Genomic DNA, 24,827 nt, shown 5'->3' with positions numbered 1-24,827 from the left:
TACTGTTATCAGCAAGTCTAGATACCTCTTCGGTAACCCTATAATTTTTCTTTCTCAGTGAATTTGCTATAAAGGACAGAATCTTGTTATGACTGGCGTTCCGCAGCATCTCTGCACGAGAACAAGATCCCAAAAATGAGGAAGTGTTTGTATCTCTCTTCGGCAATGCCGGCAGAGGTTTTCGTTCTGGATCCTGCCAGGAATAGATCGAACAGCGCACACATTAACAGTCATTTTCATTCACTCACGCCATTCACCGACTAATAAACCAGTATGAATTCTAACCCAGTTATTTTTTTTTGCTAGTTGCTTCACGCCGCACCGACACAGATAGGTCTTATGGTGACGAGGGACAGGAAAGGCCTAGGAATGGGAAGGAAGCAGCCGTGGCCTTAATTAAGGTACAGCCCCAGCATTTGCCTGGTGTGAAAATGGGAAACCACGGAAAACCATCTTCAGGGCTGCTGACAGTGGGGTTCGAACCCACTATCTCCCGGATGCGAGCTCACAGTCGTGCGCTCCTAACCGCATGACAAACTCGCCCGGTAACCCAGTTATTAGCGGGTTATTATTGTTCAAATAGCATCACACTTTTTCCTTTGTGTGGTAATTTACACCATCTCTTGAATTCACAGTTTCTACGCTCTGCTCCTATTTTGGAAGCCGAAAGTAAACTAGTACGTTTATCAAGGTCTTCTTGTTCAATACTGATATTTTTATTTATATTTTATGGCCTTCATTGGACCACTCTAGCCAACTTTATACAAAGAATTTTTCAGTTTCCTGTCAGCCCAGTACTTCTCGGATCTTATTTTTCTTTCTTTATATGAAATCACCCTTCCTATTTTCTGTTTGTTGATTCTGGTTTGCAGTCTGGTTTGCTTGTCTGTGAATTTCTTGATTTTGTCAGTTTTGTTTCTTAGGTCTTCCAAAATAATTTGTAGTTCATCCATTTCTTCCTTGATTTCTGTAATCCACTTAATGTTGCACTTACTTTTCCATTATTTTTCTGTTATTCTCCTGATGATCCTGTTCTCTGGTGTCCTGATTAGATGTCCAAAAATTGAAATGCATTTCTTCCTGATTGTGCTCATTACTGATTCTATTTCCTTGTAGAATGTTTCATTAGAAGCTAGTCTCCAGTGTCCATCTTTTTGGTGTGAGTTGTTGACGCACATTCTAATGATTCTTCTCTCTATCTTGAGTATTTTGTCTATTTGTGCAGTGTTAGTTGTTTTTAAGATGGTTTCACTTTCATATGTTATTTCTGGTTGAGTGACTTTTGTAGTGTTTTAATTTTGTTGCTATTGACAGGCCCTGTTTGTTGTAGGTATTCTTGGTGACATTGTGTTCTGATCAATTTATTTATTTATTTATTTATTTATTTATTCATTCATTCTGTTATGCCATGTTGGATTTTCATTGAGGTTATATGTTATGATTTCTCCCAGATATTTAAATTTATCTACAATTTAGATTTCTTGGTTTCCTATAGCAATTTTGTTTATGAGTGGTGGGCTTAGTTAACATGATTACTGTCTTTTCAAAAGATATTCCAAGACCATTTTCTGTGCTATTTCCTGTAGTGATATAACTTCTTGTCTGGTTTCCTGAATATTGTTGAACAAGAGAGCAAGGTCATCAGCAAATCCTAGGCAATTTAAACTTATGTTGTCTTTGGGTCTTCCAGTTCAGATATTCTTTGGGTTAATCTTGTACCATTCTCTCATTATATATTCCAAGCCATAGTTGAACAGCAGTGGTGACAAGCAATCTCCTTGTCTTAAACCTGTTTTTATGATGAATGGCTCAGAGAAATCCCCTCTGAACTTGACATTTGATTTAGTGTTGGTTAAGGTGAGTTCTGATTGATGATTGCCTAACATCGAGGTCATCGGCCCCTAATGGTACGAAATGAGATGACAAATTAAAAGTCCAAAATCCTCCACTGACCAGAATTCAAAGCCTGAAGACAAAGAATGAATGGATGGATTGATATGAAGTTAAAACGATCAGTGGATCTGACCCACAGTGCCTCACATGCACAGAAGCTGGCACAAAACAATAGTAGTACAGACCAAGGGACTGCTTTTATAGCACGGTGCTGAATCTATTAGAAATGGCTCATTCTCGAAATGGGCCCAAAATCCACGTCATCGGCCCTCATGATGGTATTTATCGCTAGAAAAGTAGAACCATGGTATATCCCATGTTGCGGTACTAATCAAGAGTAGCGTAGACTCGCGGTGTTCAATACATTAAGGTACGACTCACAGGTAATGAAATTTGCACATGTAATACAGACCTAAATGCGTTTCGCACACTGCGGCGCCCTTGACAGGCAACGCAAACCTATGGTGTTCATCACCTAAGTGTACTAACCACAGGGACTCGTATTATCCCGTGGTGTTCCTCATAGAGTGGGTACTAATCATAGGCAAGCCAGAACCACGAGTTCCTTCATCCCACGGTGTCGCTCATATAGTGCTACTAATCTCAGGTACTGTAAATGTCGTTGTCCCCACATTTGCTACTAATCACAAACTTATTTGGTACCCAACATAGTGGTACTACGCGCAAGTAAAGGCAACCCATGGTGTTCCCCGCATGGTGGTACTAATCACAAATAGTTTCATGGTTCTAATTTGATCATCCCTTGGTCGCCCCTTTTAGTCGCCTCTTACAACAGGCAGAGGATACAGTGGGTGTATTCTTCGTCTGCGTCCCTCACCCACAGGGGGTAGTGTGTTTGGTCCACGAGAGGTATTTTATTTTCCTCAAGTCCGCTGGCAAGCCAGTTAGGTGAGTTCTATCAATTTCATTAATTTTGGATGGAGACCAAAATTTCTTAAGTTTTTAACATTGAAGGACTATGGATACAGTCGTTTTTTTAAAGTCGACGAAGGTTACTGCAAGAGGTTTGTTTTGTTTCTTGTAATATGCTACGGCTAATTTTAAAGCGATGATTTGTTTTGGCTTTACGCCCCACTAACTACTTTTACGATTTTCAGAGGCACAGAGGTGCTGGAATTTAGTCCCGCAGGAGTTCTTTTATGTGCCAGTAAATCTACAGACACAAGGCTGACGTATTTGAGCACCTTCAAATACCGCTGGACTGAGCCAGGATCGAACCTGGCAACTTGGGGTCCTAAGGCCAGCGCCTCAACTGTCTGAGCCACTCAGCCCAGCTAAGAACACATCTGACCCCAGCTACTTATTACTGTACCGGTCAGAGGGAAGCAAGTATTGACTAACAGAAGAGAAGATAGAAGAGAAGATGAAATAATTATTAATAACTGCAATTTACATTTGAAGACCATGCTTAAATTTATTTTACTTTTTGCTGAAGGTTTAATGTCTCGCATACCTACTCAGACACGTTCTTTGGCAAAGCTGGGATAGGAAAGGTCTAGGACTGGGAAAGAACCAACCGTGTACAGCCACAGCATTTGCCTGGAGTGAAAATGAAAAAAATCATGGAAAACCATCTTCAAGGTTTTAGCAACAGTTCAATCCCATGCAATTGAAAAAAAAAAAAAAAAAAAAAAAAGTGACATGTGCATGTGAAGGCTGTACACCTGGTAATTTTTTATAATTATTTATTACTCAATGAATGAATAGAAAAACTTAAAACAAAACTACCTTCTTTTGCTTGCATTACAAAGACACTTACAAATAAAAGAAAAAATACAAAATATTAATAAAGATGTAAGAAATACTAACCATGGGTCATCAGCTTCTTCCCAACCATCCAATTCTTTTAAACAGAAGAAGCATTTTACCAAATCTGGTTCACGCTTGGGATTAAGCACATAAAATCCTGCTTCAGCCATCTGGGGAGAAAAAATAAATATAATGAAAGAAACACTTATCACTAGATAAAATTGCAATAACAAAAGTATCAGCACCAATCTGCTATAATAAAACACTGCTTTATATTTTATTAGCATTCAAGGTATTGTCTTTCTCACCAAGTTCCCTTTGGGGATCATTGTAAATACCTAGGTATTAATATAAGGTAAGATCTTCACTGGGGTAATCACATAAATGAAATTGTAAATAAAGGGTACAGATTTCTGCACATAGTTATGAGAGTATTTAGGGGTTGTAGTAAGGATGTAAAGGAGAGAGCATATTTGTCTCTGGTGAGACCCCAACTAGTGTATGGGACCCTTACCAGGATTACTTGATTCAGGAACTGGAAAAAATCCAAAGAAAAGCAGCTCGATTTGTTCTGGGCGATTTCCGACAAAAGAGTAGCGTTACAAAAATGATGCTAAGTTTGGGCTGGGAAGACTTGGGAGAAAGGAGACGAGCTGCTCGACTAAGTGGTATGTGTCTCAAGTATTATTACAATATTATAAGTCCACCTGTTCAATACAATACAATATGATCCACTATTTCATATGGTCAAATATTTTTTATACATAATACATAAAAGTCAAAGGTACATGTTTCACCCTCCTTACGGGCATCATCAGCCTATATCAATCTTAAAAATAATACATATACTTATAAATTATAGGTTAAAATGTTGAAAAATGATTTCGTAAAACATTATACAATAACATCTAAACCAACGATAATGCACCAAAGTATGTTAAAAGAGAGTGAATTAACAGTTTTGAAGATTAAAACGTGATTAAACATGAAATTTTGAGAGTTTAAAACTAAAATGGATCCATATTTTTATAATATCATTAAGACTGTGATGGCCTTGAGTGTAAACACAATCATCAAAGGGGGATGTTTCTTCAATTCCCAAGTTGAATCCAAGGTGGTAAAATCACTGTCAGTTATTTAAAACGGAAATGTGAATGTAATAAACAAGTTAAAATGTATATGTTTGGGATATCTGAAAGTCGAGAAGAAAATGGAACTTCTGGAGAGGCCTTGCTTATGATAAAACGTATGTCAAAGCTAGCGGAGTTCGGAAATTATGTGGTAGTCGAATGGATCTAGAAGATATTCAAGTTGATGTTATAATTCCGTTGAAACATTTGTTGGAAGAAATGTTCAGGATTTTCTGAAACAAAATGTAGAAGAAAGTTGGTGAACAATACCGTACTGTACAAGAGACTTCCCGTACGTCAAAGATGGCTAATGCGGTACTTACTCGTACGGAGCGTATTAAGTACGTCAGGTTGTTACAGCAGCGCTAGCTTGACTGGGTTTTCGACTTCTAGTATTATAACGGTGTGGCTGAGGCAGTGAAGGACATGGAGGGGGGATAATGGTGGGTGGATCCTTGCGCGCATGTGTTGTTATTGGCGGGCTGTTAGGAGCAAGATGGGCGGGCCTATCATTTGACGAGGTGGTGGAAGCTTTAGAACAAGAAGTTCTAAAGGTTGGCGGGATTGTATTATGTTTTGAATTCACCATGCCTAATAACTTTGGAGTTAGCTCATATAAAGGATTTTTTTGCTTCCGTGATATCATTAAGATTATGGTCTTTGTTATAGGCTTGGTCTAGAAAGATGTAAAGATTTTCTAATTCATTCATAAGTTTTCCTTTGCCTATGCATTTTAGAATAGTGAGATCTTTATCAATTGATGTAAACTGATGTCCTGTTTCACTCATGTGTGAGCTCATCGCTGAATATTTGTTGTGCTTTAAGGCATTATAATGCTCCATATATCTCGTAAGAAAGCTGCGCCCAGTCTGTCCAACATAACTAAATCCACACTGAGCACAAGTGAGTCTGTAAATACCAGATCTCGAAAAACGGCTGTTTTTATAATTGACTTTATTATGATTAAAAAATATACTTTGATTTGTATTTACTGTTCTGAAAGCAATATTAGTGTCGTATTTCTTCAGTGTGTTGGCGATCTGGTGGATGGCTGGGTTATTATATGTAAACGTAGCGAAACTAGTTTTTTTTAGGTTTATCCAGAATGAGATTCGTGGATAGTTTATATTTAACTTTATTGATTAACTGGTTAATCATTTCAACCTTGAACCCATTAAGCTTGGCCAAGTTCCTTATATAGTTTAATTCTATTTTTAAGTTGTTAGGGGATAGTGGGATTTTTAAGGCTCTGTGTATTAAATTATAGAATGACGCTTGTTTTTGAGATTTAGGATGTAAAGAGGAATTATTTATGGTTATAGGAGACTGTGTGGGTTTTCTGTAGATTTGAAAATCGAAAGTATTATTGGCGCGCGTGATCGTTATACCTAAAAAATTTAAGGACTGTTTAACTTCGTCTTCTTTAGTGAATTTTACATTAGGATCAATTTTATTTAAAATCTCTAAAACTTCGTCGCTGTTAGTAACATTCTTGTCAATAACTACAAAAGTGTCGTCCACAAATCTCAGCCATAAACATATACCTTTTATATGTTCTTTAATTTTCGTGTATTCTATTGAGTCCATGTAAATATCAGCCAAGATGCCGGACAAAGGGTCACCCATGGCTAAGCCAGTCTGTTGATAAATCTTACCATTAAAGGAGAAAAAGTTGTTATTCAATACAAAATTCAGGATCTTCATAAATTCATCAATTTCCAGCTTACTCAGGGTGCTATGTTTTGAAATATTGTCATAGATAATTTTGACTGTTTCTTTAGTAGGTATATTCGGGTACATGTTTATGACATCATAGGAACACATTATATGGTTAGGTTGTAAGTCAAATTTACTTAAAATATCGCAAAATTTGATTGAATTCTTTAAAGGAAGTTTATTATTAAACTTATAATGTTGTTTTAGAAAACCGTGGATATATTTGGAAACTTTATAGGTAGGGCTATTACGGCAGTTAATAATCGGACGTACGGGAATGTTGTTTTTATGGATTTTAGGTAGGGCTCTGGCTATTGGAATGCTGGGGTTCATGTTGATCAGTCTCTGTTGTTCCTGTTCATTGAGAAGGAATGTGGAGTTCTTAATTAGAGATTTTAAATTACGTTGTATTCTTACGATAGGATCTTTGCTAACTATTGTATAAATCTTATCCTTAAAAAATTCTTCAGTTTTATTTATATAATGGTCCTTATCCATTAACACCATAGACCCTCCCTTGTCAGCTATTGTGACTATGATGTTGTTGTCTTCTATTTTCGTTCTCAAATTACGTAGTAAAGATTTTTCATCAGAGTCGGATTTAGCATTAAGTTCTTTAGCTAGTGTAGGTAATTTCTTTTTTATGTCAAATCTAATGTCATTTTGAACTTCAAAGGGGAGTTTAGAGATATTAGCTTCTACCTCAGCCACTGTGGTAATAATATCTAAGTCCTTTTTTTCACTAGGCCAGTTATACTTTGGACCTTTATTCAGGAGTTCCGTTTCTGTTCCAGAAAACTGCACGTTGGTTAAATTAACAATTGTGGGTGTGTGGACATTTGAAGTAGTAGTTCTTTGTTTATCTGTATTCTGTACAATGGATAGCGTTTGAGATTCTTTTAAATGTGATAATTTCTTGTCTAAAGTGGCCTGCTTCTTGTCGAGTAAAACCATCAATTTGTATCAATTTGAATTAGGCATGGTGAATTCAAAACATAATACAATCCCGCCAACCTTTAGAACTTCTTGTTCTAAAGCTTCCACCACCTCGTCAAATGATAGGCCTGCCCATCTTGCTCCTAACAGCCCGCCAATAACAACACATGCGCGCAAGGATCCACCCACCATTATCCCCCCCTCCATGTCCTTCACTGCCTCAGCCACACCGTTATAATACTAGAAGTCGAAAACCCAGTCAAGCTAGCGCTGCTGTAACAACCTGACGTACTTAATACGCTCCGTACGAGTAAGTACCGCATTAGCCATCTTTGACGTACGGGAAGTCTCTTGTACAGTACGGTATTGTTCACCAACTTTCTTCTACATTTTGTTTCAGAAAATCCTGAACATTTCTTCCAACAAATGTTTCAACGGAATTATAACATCAACTTGACTATCTTCTAGATCCATTCGACTACCACATAATTTCCGAACTCCGCTAGCTTTGACATACGTTTTATCATAAGCAAGGCCTCTCCAGAAGTTCCATTTTCTTCTCGACTTTCAGATATCCCAAACATATACATTTTAACTTGTTTATTACATTCACATTTCCGTTTTAAATAACTGACAGTGATTTTACCACCTTGGATTCAACTTGGGAATTGAAGAAACATCCCCCTTTGATGATTGTGTTTACACTCAAGGCCATCACAGTCTTAATGATATTATGAAAATATGGATCCATTTTAGTTTTAAACTCTCAAAATTTCATGTTTAATCACGTTTTAATCTTCAAAACTGTTAATTCACTCTCTTTTAACATACTTTGGTGCATTATCGTTGTTTTAGATGTTATTATATAATGTTTTACGAAATCATTTTTCAACATTTTAACCTATAATTTATAAGTATATGTATTATTTTTAAGATTGATATAGGCTGATGATGCCCGTAAGGAGGGTGAAACATGTACCTTTGACTTTTATGTATTATGTATAAAAAATATTTGACCATATGAAATAGTGGATCATATTGTATTGTATTGAACAGGTGGACTTATAATATTGTAATAATACTTGAGACATACGTCAACTTCAATACGGAACCAAAACGAGAATAGTTACTTGTAAGTGGTATGTTTTGAGCTGTCAGTGGAGAGATGGCATGGGAGAACATCAGTAGACGAATAAGTTTGGATGGTGTCTTTAAAAGTAGGAAAGATCACAATTTGAAGATAAAGTTGGAATTCAAGAGGACAAATTGGGGCAAATATTCGTTTATGGGAAGGGGAGTTAGGGATTGGAATAACTTACCAAGGGAGATGTTCAATAAATTTCCAATTTCTTTGCAATCATTTAAGAAAAGGCTAGGAAAACAACAGATAGGGAATCTGCCACCTGGGCAACTGCCCTAAATGCAGATCAGTAGTGATTGATTGAATTGAATAGTGCATAGTTTTATATTCATACTTCTTAATGAGGTTAAATATTTATTAATACATTCTACAACAGGGAAAGTCTACAGAAGACTCTACAAAGAAATAGACCAAGTGACCAAAAAACCCTAGGCCTGTGAATGCACCTAGGAAAGTCATGCAATCCACCATCTGGTTTCTGAATCTCTGCCCGACCATAAAGAAGACTATCTTGCAGTATTTCCAGCTCTTGTTAACGTATATAGCTGTTGTTTGTGGCTTTTATCCCAAGTGTTACTAAGGACTAAATTACGATAGGTAGAGAATTCTACAAGCAAGACTTCCTTCATTCCTTTGTTCTTCAATACTGTTCTACTGCATTATCTTCTCTTCCTTGGCCTATCACTGCTTTCCAGTCTCCTATCATAATTAAACTGTCATGTCCTTTTACAGGTTGTATTGACCAGCGACCACTTGGCTGTTGGAAAATTACCTAACAATGTATATTTCTCGCACTAACTCCAGTACTTTCAATAACATCTTGCCGACATGTTAGAAATGCCTTGTAGAACACCTATGTCAGTGATCCATCAAGTGCCAGTATGCAACAGGAAGATATTGTATGTCTGAGCAGTGGTATGGGGTGGCACACGAAAAACCAGCCTGTGACGAGCAGATACAAACAACAAATAAAAGAAGAACTAATGTAAAGGTCTTTATGTAGTTAAATGATCTTGTCTTTTACAATAAGTGCTGAAAATTAGATTATGCTTCAATGCACATACACTTTTGCACCAATTCTCAAAATTTCATTACGAATATTGTCCTTCAAGTCTTCTATGTCCTTTGATTATTTGTGTACACTTTTGCTTCCGACTGCCCCACAGATAAAAGTCAGAAGTGGATAGGTCCAGTGATTGCAGTAGCCACAATCCTTTGCTGATAGTCCTTACTTCTGTCAATATTGACAGTGATCTTTAGGAACTCTCTAAATGGGAGGGACCCAGAGAAATAACCATAGGCTCTGCATACCTCCCATATTACTCAACTAATCTGCCCCCCATCAGAAGGTGAGAACCTAATTGCAATGCAAAGAGGAAAGGCATTACCCAATCCTTCAAGCAGATGGAAATTCACACCACACGGCATGGGGCAGCACAAACTGCAATGCAAGAGGTGAGTCTTTACTAGAGTTTATTACTGGAACTGAGTTGACGATACTAAACCTAGGAAACAAGCCTATATTTATAAATAAAAATCGTAGGGAAGTAATAGACATTACACTAAGCACTACACATATTGCAAACTTTATTAAAGCCTGGGAGCTGCTGGAGGAACCAACATTGGCAGACCACCAGCACATCCAATTACCAATAGATGCGAGACTATGTGGGACTGAGATGTACAGAGACCCAAAAAGAACTAACTGGGATAGATACAGAGAAGTTCTAGGGAAGACTGTACAAAAAATTCCAACTAACATGAGAGGACAGAAAGAATTGGATGGGGCAGTGGAACTATTAGAAGAGGCCATTATAGACTCATTCCATGACAACTGTCCTCTAAAAGAAAAGAAAAACACCAAAAAAGTAAGGTGGTGGAACAACAAACTAGCCAAAATGAAAAGAGGTTGAGTTCAACTACGGTTATTTTATCAAGAGTTCCCCCGATAAATATACATTAAGAAAATCTTGTATTTCTCCAATTTATCTTCAAGATTAACAAAATGTACACGTCTCCAACATGAAGAAGAACCTTATCGCCGTTTTTAATTCGTCATTTGAACACTGACTTGTTGAATTTTTAACCAACATAATGGAACTTTATTTCATCATCATAATTATATGTTTTAATCTTCGTGCCATTTTATCATATCTTTTAGCTTTTGTATCATCATAACATCAATGTATTTTAATTGTCTTGCCATTTTGTCAAATTTTAGCTGAAGATGTTCCATAATCGGAACGAAACATGTACTAGAGATTATATGGTTTATATTGTGTAATTAATAAACCTATTATATAGAAATTGATAAGTATTGGAAGGTGGGAACTTACTCATAACTTAACCTTAGTTAAGATACCAATGACGTGAGAATTCAATATATTCAAATTGGGTAAATACCCATTCGTTAGTTCGCATATCTTATCAACTAACTTATCAACTATGTCAAGATGAAAGAATTCATAACACACCAAATTATAGAAAAGCACAATAATAGTATTTATTGAATAAACAGATGCCCTATGAAAACGTAATCTGATTTGGGGTAGTATTTAGTCTGGTATTATTAACAAGTAAAGTTCAGAGTCAGCGCTGGCTCGTAGAAAAAGAAAAATATGACGTTAAGTTATGTACATCAGTTCCGTCATGAATTCAAAATCGGATACAAATATTTACAATTAATCACTGGATTCCTACGGTCCTCCTTGAAATCAAGTCCTTGAGACGACACCAATATCATTATGTTGTTAGGATTGCTCAGTTTCATTATAAACCTAAGCTAAATAGATCTGAGTAGACATACAGTTAATCTGAAGTGAATGTAAGATCAACAGATAGATCGAAGCTTGAAAATAATTCTGAATTATAACTTTGAACTATATATCTCAATTATATTTGAATTATGAATAATATTTAAATTATACATTGCAAATCATAAATCTGAACTCGTTTATTTGTTCTTTCTTCAATGTTGCGCATGGCTAACGATTTACGGACTAAGGCATTTTGCCCTAGTGCCTATTAAATCTGGCTCCTAGCCTATCATTTCCCTAACCATTACTCATTGAAAGAATGTAAATTCCAACAAACTCCGTTTCAGGATAAATGAGCTATCTATCTAACTTCAACATAAGTTTTTGGTCGACATACACACGTATTTGAGGCTCAATATGCCCTCTCTCTGTTATATTCCATAACATTTCTCGTTTAGGCAAGTTACCGAATTCTTATGCGCAGTCGTAATGTAAATAATACGTATTTGTACATGGGAATATATCACCACATTTATGGGTATCCTGAATGCATTTGGTCAAAATCATTGTCATAAAACATATGATAATATTCTCGTAATTGGAACAAAGCATCTACAATTGACATATAATCCCATCATAAATTCAATTCTACTTCAATGAATTCCATCCATACCTTGGTTTAGCTCATCAGCGCGGTGTGGTCAATTTCACGTACCTGTATCCTTTCACATAATTCCTTCCCTATAATAAGTGTGGCATGGCATATCCTAAGCTGCAGGCACTCCTTGGCCTCTACGTAATACATTAATAAATCTTCGCATTTCATATACAACATACTTCGTCGAGTTACCACTATTGTAACCATATTTCCACATTCACTTATCTTAACTATCATAGCCTCCATAACAATATGTCGCGATTATCTTCACTTTACCATGTCAAAATACCACAATTCCTTTCTCATAAACACATTTCAATATCGCTATTTATCATAACCCTAAAGCTGAGTTCAATGCACTTATTGCGAAGCAAAGAGTACGTGATTCTATGCATTCATTACCACAGCGCATACCACGTGACGTAGACATATAGCATAACAAATATGAATTCATTGCAATTCCACAATGTGTCATTACTATCAGCCGTTATTAAAGACACTTCTTTCCGCTTGTAGTTACTCACGAGTTATTCTGACCAAAATGCGGTGATGGATATATATAACATACAAGAATCTTATTCTACATTGCTTAATCATATTACTATGGACTTAAATATCTCACACATCACTTTCATTATTCACTTGCACTTTAAATTCCACGGTTTCTATAACCAACTTATCGGCACATGCCAAAAGCACCTGTCTACGCGAACCAAAAACTATGTAATTAAATAATGTAAATGACTTGGCTCGCTTATCGTTACATCTGGTCCAGCTGTTCCGCCTCCACTCAGATGTAGTTGGCTGTGCGGTCAGGTCACGGGTTGGTCGCCTGGTAGGTCCTCGGTCTCTTCATCATGGGTTAGTGGTCTGGTTTCCCATTGCCTTTCTCATTGTGGGTTGGTGGTCTGGTTTCCCATTGCCTTCCTCATCGTGGGTTGGTGGTCTGGTTTCCCATTGCCTTCCTCATTGTGGGTTGGTGGTCTGGTCTTCTGGAAAGGATGTACTGCTCCTCCAGCTCGGTCCATCATGCGTATTTAGCAAGCCATCATCATGCTACTTCTGTTAGCAACAAAAATGCAGATTTCAGAGCAGTAAATAGCCATGGTATGTTCCATTCGATGATAATTCCTCAATTATTATTTCCTTTGCTGCTCTCAGAGGTGAATTTAATTTCGTCGGGTTTAAGTTCTGCGTATATATATCTATATCGGCTGCTTCCCGCAAATGTCAAAAAAAAATTGTTGTTCTTCCCGTATGAGAATCTTTTTCCTAGTTTCACTTGCTTCTTCCTTGTGGAATGTAGCTCAGTTGCTGTCTAGATCCTCCCACGCGTATTTCGTCGTATCTTGCCTATTTTATATTTTTTTTATCGCTTTCTTTCATCGGCTGGTGAATTACGTCGTTTCTTTACTACGACGATCCCTTTTTCTCAAGTACTTCGACTAAATTTTTCCGTCTTCTTCAAATTACTTAGCGCGTTCGCCAATTGCGTCTTCACCCTCCGATGAAAATTTTTAAGATGGAGTTTTTTAACAATCCGTTGTATATTTTTTTGTAAAAAAAAATTCATTTGACAGTCCACTGTCCGTAGTGCCTTCAATATATGACCGTTCCGTGACGTGTATGGCCTTCATATAATATCGCATTAGATATCTATTCCTTGCATCTTATAGATCAGATGGGCCATACCTTCACTCGGCGCCACTTTGAAAGTTGTCTACGAGATGTAAATGGGCACAACGTTTAAGTCGGAATTAAGAGTATGGTGTGGCCTGCTTGTAGTCCCGACCTAAACCTGATAGAGCATGTCTGGGATATGCTTGGGAGATGTGCAAGAAGTCGTTCCCCTGACACAATGGCTCAACTGCGTTCCAGCCAGAAAGGGAGCTCATAACATTCAAGATTGCATCCTGAGCATGCCTGATTGAATCACAGCTGTAACTGTGGCTAGAGGTGGTAATACCCATTATTCAGGCAATGGAAATGTGTTGAAAACATGTGGACAAATGGACTGCATATGAAACTGTGCAGAGTTCCAGGTTTTGACATTTACAAATTTGTGTTGGTGGACTGTTGCAATTGTCACGATCAATTATTGAGCTAACATTTTCAAATGGGCTACTGTATTTAATTTTAAATAAATTTCCATATGGTTGTAATATCATTTTTTATTTTTACCAGGTTTCAAATGGACTAACTTAATTTTGTCTAAAATTCACAGTGCAGTATTTTTTTTTTTTTTTTTTTTTTCAGAGAGTGTATCTCTGATCTACATGTATTCCTCTAATGGTCCAGTATTTTGTGTAACTCTGCTCTCTTGAAACAGATTACCCTACCATTTGGTAACTAAATTGTATTCCATATTCCGTGACAAAACTTATTTCATTTTCCCATTTTGACAGGTTCTCCGTTTCAAGACCAACAGCCAAATGTGTACCACGCTTGCTCCTTCTACCACTCCACTCTTTCCATGATTACTGTTTGGACCACCCATCTAAGATGCTGCCACAGCAGAAAGCTTGTCGTTTCACTAGGACTTCATATACTTCTAATGTAGATACTTAAATTCAAACTGTATGCAAACTTACTTTTTACTGCATTCTGGACTATCTCATTGGAGGATGTGTTAAAAAAGAAAACACTTTTTATCTATTGATTTAATAAACCTTAGTAGCCATAACATCAAATATTTAAATGTTTTGCACATTCTCACTAACGGTGAACTTGTGGTATAATGTGGTACTTTGTATGCAATATAAAGTTATCTTTACTCATAAAATTATAATTTTTGTCATCAAAGCATAATAGTTCAAGAGATGTACTGTTTTCTAATAGGTCTAAATCATTTACAATTTTAAAATTTGTTGAGATACGTCTGCACGGTTTTTCAGACACAAATTATATTCTCTATTGATACAATGAGCAATTGTACTGTTTGAAATATAGATATCTGAAAAAATTATTCTTAATTCTCTTTAATTTACTCATGTAAGATTTACAGAATGGCATCCAGACTACAGAGGGTATTCCAAATTAAATTAAAAAATAAATGTGCGATTGTTAGGCTATCTTGATTTAACAACTATCAGAGAACAATAAAGGAAGAAACAGTTGAAACTTGTGCAATGTTAACCCAGAAGTAAAATCTACAGAGAAAACTCTATAGCATTTGTGGCTATAAAACACTTTCTTGCAACATCATGATTTTGATTAGTTTCAGGTTTTTTTTGGTAACTTTACTGAAACGAGTCCAAGTCTAGTTACTGAAATGAACACTGTAATTGATTAGGTTAGGTATGACCATTTCTGTTAGATCATCAGCCCAGAGGCTGGCTGGATCCTCAAATAGCACCACCAAAGGCTATGCAGTTATAGGGAAACAGCAAAAACCAATGGCAGATCCCAAATGATGCATACTAGGCAAGATGAGGAGTGAGGTAGTTTGCCATTGCTTTCCTCACTGGGATAGAATGTGCCACTGCAGTATGACTGACTCTATAAGCAACACCTTTCATAACACTCAAGACACTATTTGTGCTCCGAATGTCATTATTCAGCACCACCCATACCCCAGCAACTTCCATATTGTCACAGCCATGGAGGAGACTGGGACTTCAGTGGAAGCTACACTTCACTCTGGCCTGTGCCAAGAGACAGATACAAAAGTACTGCATGCATCAAGAACTGGCAACAGGCGGAGTGTGAACATTAAAAATTAAATGGCGTATGACTTTTAGTGTCCGAGGACAAGTTCGGCTTGCCAGATGCAGGTCTTTCAATCTGACACCTATAGGCGACCCGTGCATCATGATGAGGATGAAATTATGAAGACGATACATACACCCAGCCCCCGTGCCAGCAAAATTAAACCAATTATGGTTAAAATTCCTGACCGGGAATCAAACCTGGAGCCCCTGTGGCCAAAGGCCAGCACGCTAACCATTTAGCCATGGAGCCGGACAGTATGACCATTTATATAGGCCTAATATTTCAATTTCATTTACCTCTCTCAAACAGGCCCAATAAAACAGCCAAACAACTCTACTTATTGAGCAGGTAGAAATGTCTGTTTCCAAAGCCAAAGCTTTTGCATCACACCAACTTGCATAAATGTATATTTACATAAATTTGAGTAACCTGTTTAAATAGATTTACAAGTAAAGCCTTGGACTGCAAGGCATAATTTGTTCTGCAAATGCACTTATAACCCAACGAACTTTTATACCAAAGTGAATTTTCGCATAAGAAATACTGTGATTGATACACAGATGATTTATACCACAAGCCGAAAATATGTATTGGTATAAAATGATCAGCATGAGAAGCAACTTGTGGTTGTTGCATTGATACTATCATGAATTCTTTTGCTGCATGCAGACCCTTTAGTTATTTAATATTGTGCAAATAGTTGATGTAGACTGTAAAATCTTGTAATATCGGACACATGTACACCTTGTTTGTATTTTTCACTTTCTTTCTTAACTTTCATCATAATCATCTTCTTATTGCATTCCTCTTCAACTCTTTTCTTCACTGGACCTATTGCTGTAGTAAGTTCCTAAATAACAGTCACTAGACATTGACACAAAACTGAAAATAACTTTATTAAGCAACACGTGATTACAGTGTAATAGAGCGAGGCATGCTAAATGAACTCTAGCATGGGAGAAGATACCCTACATCCTACAGCATGAGGGGAAACTACCGATTCAATCATGGATATGTGACATTCAGCAGACAGATCAGCACTATTCATAGAGCAAAACTTCACTTGTCTTGCTAAACACTCACAGACCAAGTTCAAGGTTTTACAGTAATATAAATTATACCCGTAATATTAAAATATGCGTTTTGACAGATACAGCTGGAGGGATTAGCACTGCATGATGCTGCCACATTCCTACATTCCTCTCTCCTTCCCCTCGCTTCCGGCGCACTTGTTCGTTCGTTCAGACCGCTGTGTTCTATTGTACGTAACTAAGAAGTGAGAGATTTGGCAAATCCAAGCAACACGAGCCAACCAACAGACTTATTTGCAAGGCAACCGCAGTGGATGCGCCCTCATTTCCCTACTCTCTTCTCCCCATTCACACAGGCAGTAAACGGACCTCCCTCAAAGAACTGTCAGAATGCTTCTTCATTATTACAAATATGTCATATATCTTTTTTATTACCTTTGTTATCACCAATACTATGGAACAGTATGAACTGAAGAAATAAAAAGCAGAAGCAGATTATTTGAGCAAATTAAGTTCACAATAATACTGGAAATTACAATGTTTACCAAGTCTCAAATAAACAAGTAGACCTAATTGTACAGCTTTCCAATTACACAGACTTAAATAAATGAAAGAAAAATTCAATGAGAGTAACCTTATTTCAAAACATTTGACGATAGAAATGTCGTAAAAGTTTACCTTTTCTGCTGTACAAGCACAATCTCTTCCGAATGGCCATGAATGAAAAGTCTTCAGTCTCTGTTCAAACTTATACAGACGAGTGGTCAAATCCTCCTGTTTGTTTATGCCAGGCATCTGTAATATATATAAAAATAAGAAAAGGTAACTAATTAACCACACATAATGATACTATAAGAAATCTTAATACTATGACAATGAATCCAAGTGCTGTGAGGGTGGTAAGACAGCAAGGTTAGTTCAGTGACAGTGGGAGCAGGGCCAGCAGTAAACAAAACAATACCACTGGCGAACTGTTGAGATTCGTGATAAGGAAGCACCTTAGAAGAAGCTGTTCACAATGATCTGAAAGCAGAGACCATGAGTTTTTTCTGAAGATATATATAAAGAGTGCAGAGTCAGTTTCCAATCAAAGGAGCTACGAGATGGTCGTGACAAGTGACAAGTCACTTGGGAGTGCATCAGTAGAGCAAGCCAGGCAGTGAGCGTTATGTAGGCCGTGTTGGAGAGCAGGAGTTCCATGAGCGAAAAGGCTGCGTATTCAATTACGCCAAATCAACAAAATTTGACCATTTTTTGTCCTCAGTTGGTCCACATTGACTAAGCTCAAAAATACCACAGATAATGTCGAGAATATATCGACAAGTCAGACCTAAATTTACTGGTAGTATTTATATATTCGATTATGCCTGCGAGTAAAACACTGTGTTGAGTGGAAACCTTGCATGCAAGTGAACTTGTAAGTAACTGTAAATAGTAGTTCAATAAATTTATTTGATAGAAAAACATACTCCTCTCTGAGTAGTAATTTTATTTTAAAGACTCAGATAGCCTGCCACAACTGGCATCAGAAATGGTATTAAATATGTTGTGTGTTTAGTACAAGGAAATCTTTAGAGTAACTGACAAGATGGAGTCTGGATTCCATGCCCTCTTTGATAATGGAGCAAGAACCTAAGGTAGAGCTTAACTACTCCTGAGTACGTACTCAGGCTCCCCATTACCGCCGCACAGTGTCAGTCCGAATAAAAACTTGGACTTGTGCAACTTTGCCTTAATTGCTTTGATTGTAGCTGAAAATGAAAGCAAATGCCATCTGTTGCACATGGTTGGAAGCCTGAGGACATCCTCATCGTGTGGTGCTTCGTGTTCTTTGCTAAATAACGATAATGAAAGAGAATTGTACCATGATGATTTATGTAGTGAAAGTGAGAGTTCAAGTGAATGAGACATATAAACTTTCCAGTCTGTCAAACAAACAAAATTTCAATTTAAATTATAACACTATAAACATACCTGTAAAAACACTATAATTTACATTTATGTCTCATTTGACTAATAATGTAGAGTTTGAGGGATGTTCCACCATTCAACACATTGCAACAATTTATTCAATTATAAGAAGACCGGTTTCGACTCCCATGGAGTCATCATCAGTTCTTGGTCAAAATTAAATTAAGGGGGAACTGATAATCATCATAATGAAAAATCCATGCACTTTAGGGGGTTATTATTTATTTATCGTATGATGTGCACAGATATATTATATAAATAAGTATACAATATATACATAATATATACAAGCAGAAGACTATAGTTCCAAATCAAGTCCATTGATCCATTTTAAGGCCTCATCAGTTGCGTTGTGTATGTCCTCCAAAGGACCTTGAAATGCTCTCTGTGGACACTCAGCAATTACGTGGTGGATGGTCTGTGAGGTAACTCCACAATCACACCCAAAACACTTCTGCCAGCCCCATTTATAAAGAGTATAGCCGCATCTTCCTTGATTGACTCTTATCCTGTTTAGAGTCCTCCATTGACGTCTGGGTAGATGGAATCCGGGAGGTTGAACATGAGGTAGAGTCACAAGATGTTGATTAGGAACAGAAGACTGCTGCCATTGGTGTAACCAGGCGTTCGTGATGGAGAACCCAGATTCTTCCAGCGTAAGTGCAGTGTGCTAGGATGGAGATCTAGACTTAAGTCGTGGAGGGGCAGTTTGAGTAATATCCTGGTGAACGGGGAGGTTGGAGTCCTGGCTGGTCTTCTTCCACAGTTTTAGAAGAGCTTCAGACCTTCTTAAGCAAGGCAGTGGAATATTACTGAGAGTAGGCAGCCAGGCCACGTTTGTAGAGCGAATACAACCAGTTATAATGCGCATTGCTTGATTTAGTTGAGCATCAATCTTCGCAGTATGAGCACTGTTCACCCAAGTTGAAGCGCAGTATTTGGCAATTGAATAGCAAAGAGCTAGAGCAGTAGATCTCAACACCTGGTTGTTTGCGCCCCAGGATGTGCCGGCTAATTTTTGAAGAATATTATTCCGACTTTTAATCTTGGCGGCTGTGTTGTTAATATGATGTTTATGTGTTAGGGACACCTAAATATTTTGGGAAGGGACAGTGTTGTAAGGATTGATTTCTGAATGTTATTCTAGGCTTGTAGTTGGCAAATTTATTTCTGAGATGAAACACAGATGCAACAGTCTTTTGGAGATTTGGACGGAGACACCACTTTTGGAAGTATGTATCTAGCTTTTTTAGATCTGCTGTAAGAATTTGTTCAGCTTCTGGAAAACTAGGTGTTTGGCTAACCAGTAGTATATCATCTGCGTAAATAAATTTCCTGGACTTAGTTGTTGGTAAGTCAGCAGTATAGAGGTTGAAAAGTAAGGGTGCCAGAACAGATCCTTGTGGAAGTCCATCATTCAGTAGGTTGATCATTGAGTTGATAGATATTACCTTGAAATGCAACATACACTTGGCAAGGAGAACTTGGAGCTTAGAAAGTTCCCAGTTCTGGCTCTAACAGTCTTGTATTCATAGAACACGGAACACTGGAATTACATGTACTGGGTTGAAAATATATACAAAACACAATAAGGACACTTATAATGGTGTGGAAAACTTGGCTCTCTAAGAGCATTCTTGGATTTGACAGTCCTGTTTCTGTCTGAAAAAGGTTGGATGAAATACACACAATGAAGCAAAATGTATAAAGACACTTGTATTGTTTGATAACATACTCGTTCAAATGAAAACACTTACAACTATATGAAATATTGGCGTTACAAGAACGTTTATGGGTTTGACTGTCCTGCTTCCCCTGACTAAACTAGTGAAATAAATATACATTGAATGTTAAAGATAAACTACTGGGTATTTAAAGTTCTGGTTTTTGGTTTCAAAAATTGTCATGTGTTCGTGGAACACAGAATAGAACTGCTGGTCCTGCTTCTGTCTAATGGAAACTAATGCATTAATGCAGTTGAAATTAATTGATTGAAAGTTTATACACCAATGCGAAACATTTGGCACTTTAATATTCTTGGATCTGAGTAAAATATCGTTGTATGTTTACACAACTTGGCATAGACTTGTCGAGCGGTCTTGTCACAATCAACCAGAATATGTGAACCTTTTAAAAAAAGACCCTGTTGACTATTACAACCACACATCACATGAAACGTTTGGTGAACAGCTGAAGTTACACACTGGTCTGAGATGCTTAGTATTTAAGAGAGATCTTTGGTCTATATTAAAATTGTTACCGTGTGTTAGTGGAACATGGAACTTAATTGTCGGTCCTGAATCCCTGGTTTTAGTTTACATGAGCTTGCAGTGTTTTATGATAGATGGAATGAACTTATTAGTAGAATTAAGCTGGTTGAAGAGCTGGGGGAACATCCTTCAATATGGTATACTTGCTATTGTAGTTGTAACGGTCGTCGCTATTATTGTTGTAGTATGGTGATGGTATGGCCTTATGGAAGATCATAACTTACGATCATTTGACTAAGTCGACAGTGGAAAATACGGCTTCCTTCTTGGAGTTCAAGAGAACCTAGTGATGATGCAAATATCAATTGTGATAAAGATGACAGTCGTAGTCTCGATATTGTTTTACTGGCATGGGTGGTGATGGACTTCACACTACTGTAAATTCTCCAAAGTTGCAGATTCTGTTCCTATCCCTGATGAACTACAATTTACTCGGCAAGCAGGTTTGAAAATATATATTCCTGATAATTTTACAAAACTTTCTTTGAATTAATTTTTTTCGAATAAATTCTATAGTTTTAAAGAAAATTGGAAAGGTAGTCCTCCACACCTTCGTAGTTTCTTTAATAGGTCTCAGCTTATTTGAAAGAGGGGCCTGCCACTCCAGCTCCCAATGGAACATTACTAAATGTCTCAGCTGAGAATGATCATCATCACAGGCTGGAACCTTGGAAGGGAAAGGGGAAAATGTGACAACCTCCTTGGCAGCTAACTCGTTTCTAACACCCATGTGGCTTGAGAGCCACATAAACATGATTTAGGTGTTAACACTCCAACACCTGATCAACCAGGTCCTGGATCTGCTGCATCGGAGGGTGCCATGGGAAACTCGCAACAATAGACTGTAACGAGCTCAAGGAGTCAGCATACAGCAGAAAGTGCCGACGTACATTGGACAGCGCATACCTCAGAGCTTCAAAGATAGCATATAGCTCTGGCTGCGTACATGCTACAGGTTTCTGGTAGAGAAAAAACAAACAACAATAATGACAAGGTAGGGGAGAGGGTGAAGGCACATGGCCTACTCCTATCTAATTACACCAAGGGGTCTGCTCACAACCTAATGTTGTAACTGTTCACTCTCCTAAGCTTCACACTAGAGAAGATTAAAGTTAATACCTGGGGACACATGAATATAAATATAAACTATATGTGGCTTGCCCGCAAATATAATTATCATTCCATGGTTTCCCCATTTCTCTATGTAATGTTTGGGCGCCAGCGTTACAGTTTTAAACAAAACTGTAAAGCAAAATTTATATTTACTAGCATAGATACTTATACTTAAATCACAGGGGTAGGATTTTAAATAATTAACCATTAAGTATTGCTTAAGAAAGAAAATTAATGCAATATAAAATACAAATGAATTTATTATTTTTTTAAAAAATGAGATGAATCGGAAAATTTCCTTTAAGCTTGGAGGGAAGTTAGAATTTACGTCAATGAATTTACTGTTGCTTGCTTTATCTAATTGAAGCTCACCAACTGCAGCATCCGTTGAGGTCATCTGTGTTCCGTGGTTACTCGCTCCCCTCTTCTCGTAGAACTGGCTCCATGGACATCCTTCCTTCCTTCTGTGATGTGATTTGGGCTATCTGGAGTAGCACTCCCTAACTGCCTAGTCTTTAAATTAGACATTTGCCCTATACTTGTGAAAATTGATCAGTGTTGATAATAGGAGGAGAAAATTCAGAGATATGAATTTTTCCATGTTAGCAGAAAACTCAATCCAACTTAGCTAATATATTGATACTATACAGACTTGTACCAAATGCCATGGACTTGAACTAAACGTAGTTCTTCGTCCGGAATAATTACTGAATATCTCACAAGCCGTAAGCTTGTTTCGTCTCACGCAGATCCGACAGCATCACAGCAGCCAAGTAGTGTGTCGAAGCGACAACACACTGTACGAAAAATACCTATGTCTCGAAGCGAGCACTCACTGTCTCAAAAGTCAATAAAGTAGTTGTAGTTCTGGTAGTCGTGTGTGTGTATCAGTCTCTCGAGGGTTGCTCCGCACTAGATAATATATCACCGGCCTCTCCCCCACTCTTGATAAAAGCTCAATACCAATCCTCTATATAATGAAGCATCTGATTCGTAGATCGCATTATCATCTCCCTCTTCTTTCTTCTTGACAAGTCCAGTAGGCGTGGCGATGATGTAGTCTGCTGGCTAGCCTTGCACGCGGGGCGCTATGTAATACCTTTGCTCATGAGTTTAACCCAGTGACTCAACCAACTTTCCTGCTTCAAGAATAACTTTTCCGTGTACACAAGTATGAGATGAAATGACAACAACTATGTCTCAACATATTGACCATATTTACAGTACATAATGAATTCCTATCCTACGTAATATAATAATTTAAATAATAAATGATGTTCTAATTTATACAATATGATTCCAAAAGCCTTATTTACAAATGATTGAAGTTAAAATAAATACGTCATATGAATAATTGCCGATGGCGGATAATCTTGATATCGAGTAATATCGCGTAAAAGTATGGCTGGAGAAACCTGGACGGTTGCAATGTCATCATTCCAATGGATGAATCACCATCAAGTGTTACATGCTCTCATTCCATACGAACACTGCAGAAAGGTTTTTGGCATGCAACCTGGTGATTAGAACTTGTATCCCCCCCCATCCTACCCTGTAGACCAACATTCTGACGGTGAACGTTTTTTTTCACGAACAGGACTTGAACCAGTTAACCATGGTGTCAGGCCATAACAACTTGATGCCGTAACAACCACAGCTGCCAGGCGGCTTAACAGAGAGGACTGCAACAACTATCGAGGTATTTCATTAATCAGTATACCAGGCAAGGTGTTCACACACACTTAGGTGCAATCAATAGTGGAGAGTGGGCTGGACCATGGAGTTTTGAGAGGGACGGTAAGAAGGTTTTCAGTATACATCAAGTAATTTAAAATTGCTATGGGAGGAAAGTAGCAAGACTGTTGTTAAACAGACATTAAGACATTTGCCCTCCCCTGCGAACCATGTGACCTTGCCGTGGTGGGGAGGCTTGCGCGTCCCAATGAAGCAGACAGCCGAGCCGCAGGTGCAACCATACCGGACGGGTATCTGTTGAGAGACCAGACTAAGGAATGGTTCATCAAAAGGGGGGTAGAAGCCTTTCGGAATTTGCAAGGGCGGCAGTCTAGACGATTGACTGATACGGCCTTGTAGTAACACTCAACAGGGCTTAGCTGTGTTGATACTGCTATACGGTTGAAAGTAACGGGAAACTACAGCCGTAACTAACACCCGAGGACATGCAGCTCTCTGTATGAATGACGTACTGATGATGGCTTCCTCCCGGGTAAAATATTCCGGAGGTAAACTAGTCCCCCATTCGGATCTCCGGGTGGGGACTACACGAGAGCGGGTGATCATCAGGAAGATGGATACCGATTTCTGCGAGTCGGAGTGTGGAATGTTAGAAGTTTGAATCGTTGTGGTAGGTTAGAGAATCTGAAAAGAGAGATGGATAGATTAAAGTTAGATGTAGTTTGAATAAGTGAAGTACGTTGGCAGGAAGAACAGGATTTCTGGTCAGGCGACTACTGAATTATCAACATAAAATCAAACAGGGGTAATGCAGGAGTTGGTTTAATAATGAACAAGAAAATAGGGCAGTGGGTAAGCTACTACGACCAGCATAGTGAAAGAATTATTGTCGTCAAGATACACACCAAACCAATGCCCACCACTATAGTGCAGGTCTATATGCCTACTATACTGAGAGTCAACTCAAGACCTTAGCGTTCCTTGTGATGTTAGTCAGACTTCTGGTCGGTGAAAAGGCTTCTGCAGCGCCAAATAG

At 37.8% G+C, this 24,827-nt stretch overlaps 1 protein-coding gene across 2 annotated transcripts in view; it reads right to left on the bottom strand.

Moving 5' to 3' along the window:
* Positions 1 to 24,827, bottom strand: part of Det (Deterin) — a 67,641-nt gene that overhangs the window by 5,111 nt on the left and 37,703 nt on the right. For both annotated transcript variants that reach the window (XM_067138777.2, XM_067138776.2), the window contains exons 2-3: positions 17,421 to 17,537; positions 3,724 to 3,833 (exon numbers count right to left, since the gene is read on the bottom strand). In XM_067138777.2, coding sequence (XP_066994878.2) covers positions 3,724 to 3,833; positions 17,421 to 17,537 — 227 coding nt within the window. The remainder of the gene's footprint in view (positions 1 to 3,723; positions 3,834 to 17,420; positions 17,538 to 24,827) is intronic.

Source organism: Anabrus simplex, chromosome 1, assembly GCF_040414725.1.
Source record: "Anabrus simplex isolate iqAnaSimp1 chromosome 1, ASM4041472v1, whole genome shotgun sequence".
NCBI classification, from domain to species: domain Eukaryota; kingdom Metazoa; phylum Arthropoda; class Insecta; order Orthoptera; family Tettigoniidae; genus Anabrus; species Anabrus simplex.
The sequence above is the reverse complement of the archived record's forward strand: the minus strand, read 5'-3'. Positions and strand labels throughout refer to the sequence as shown.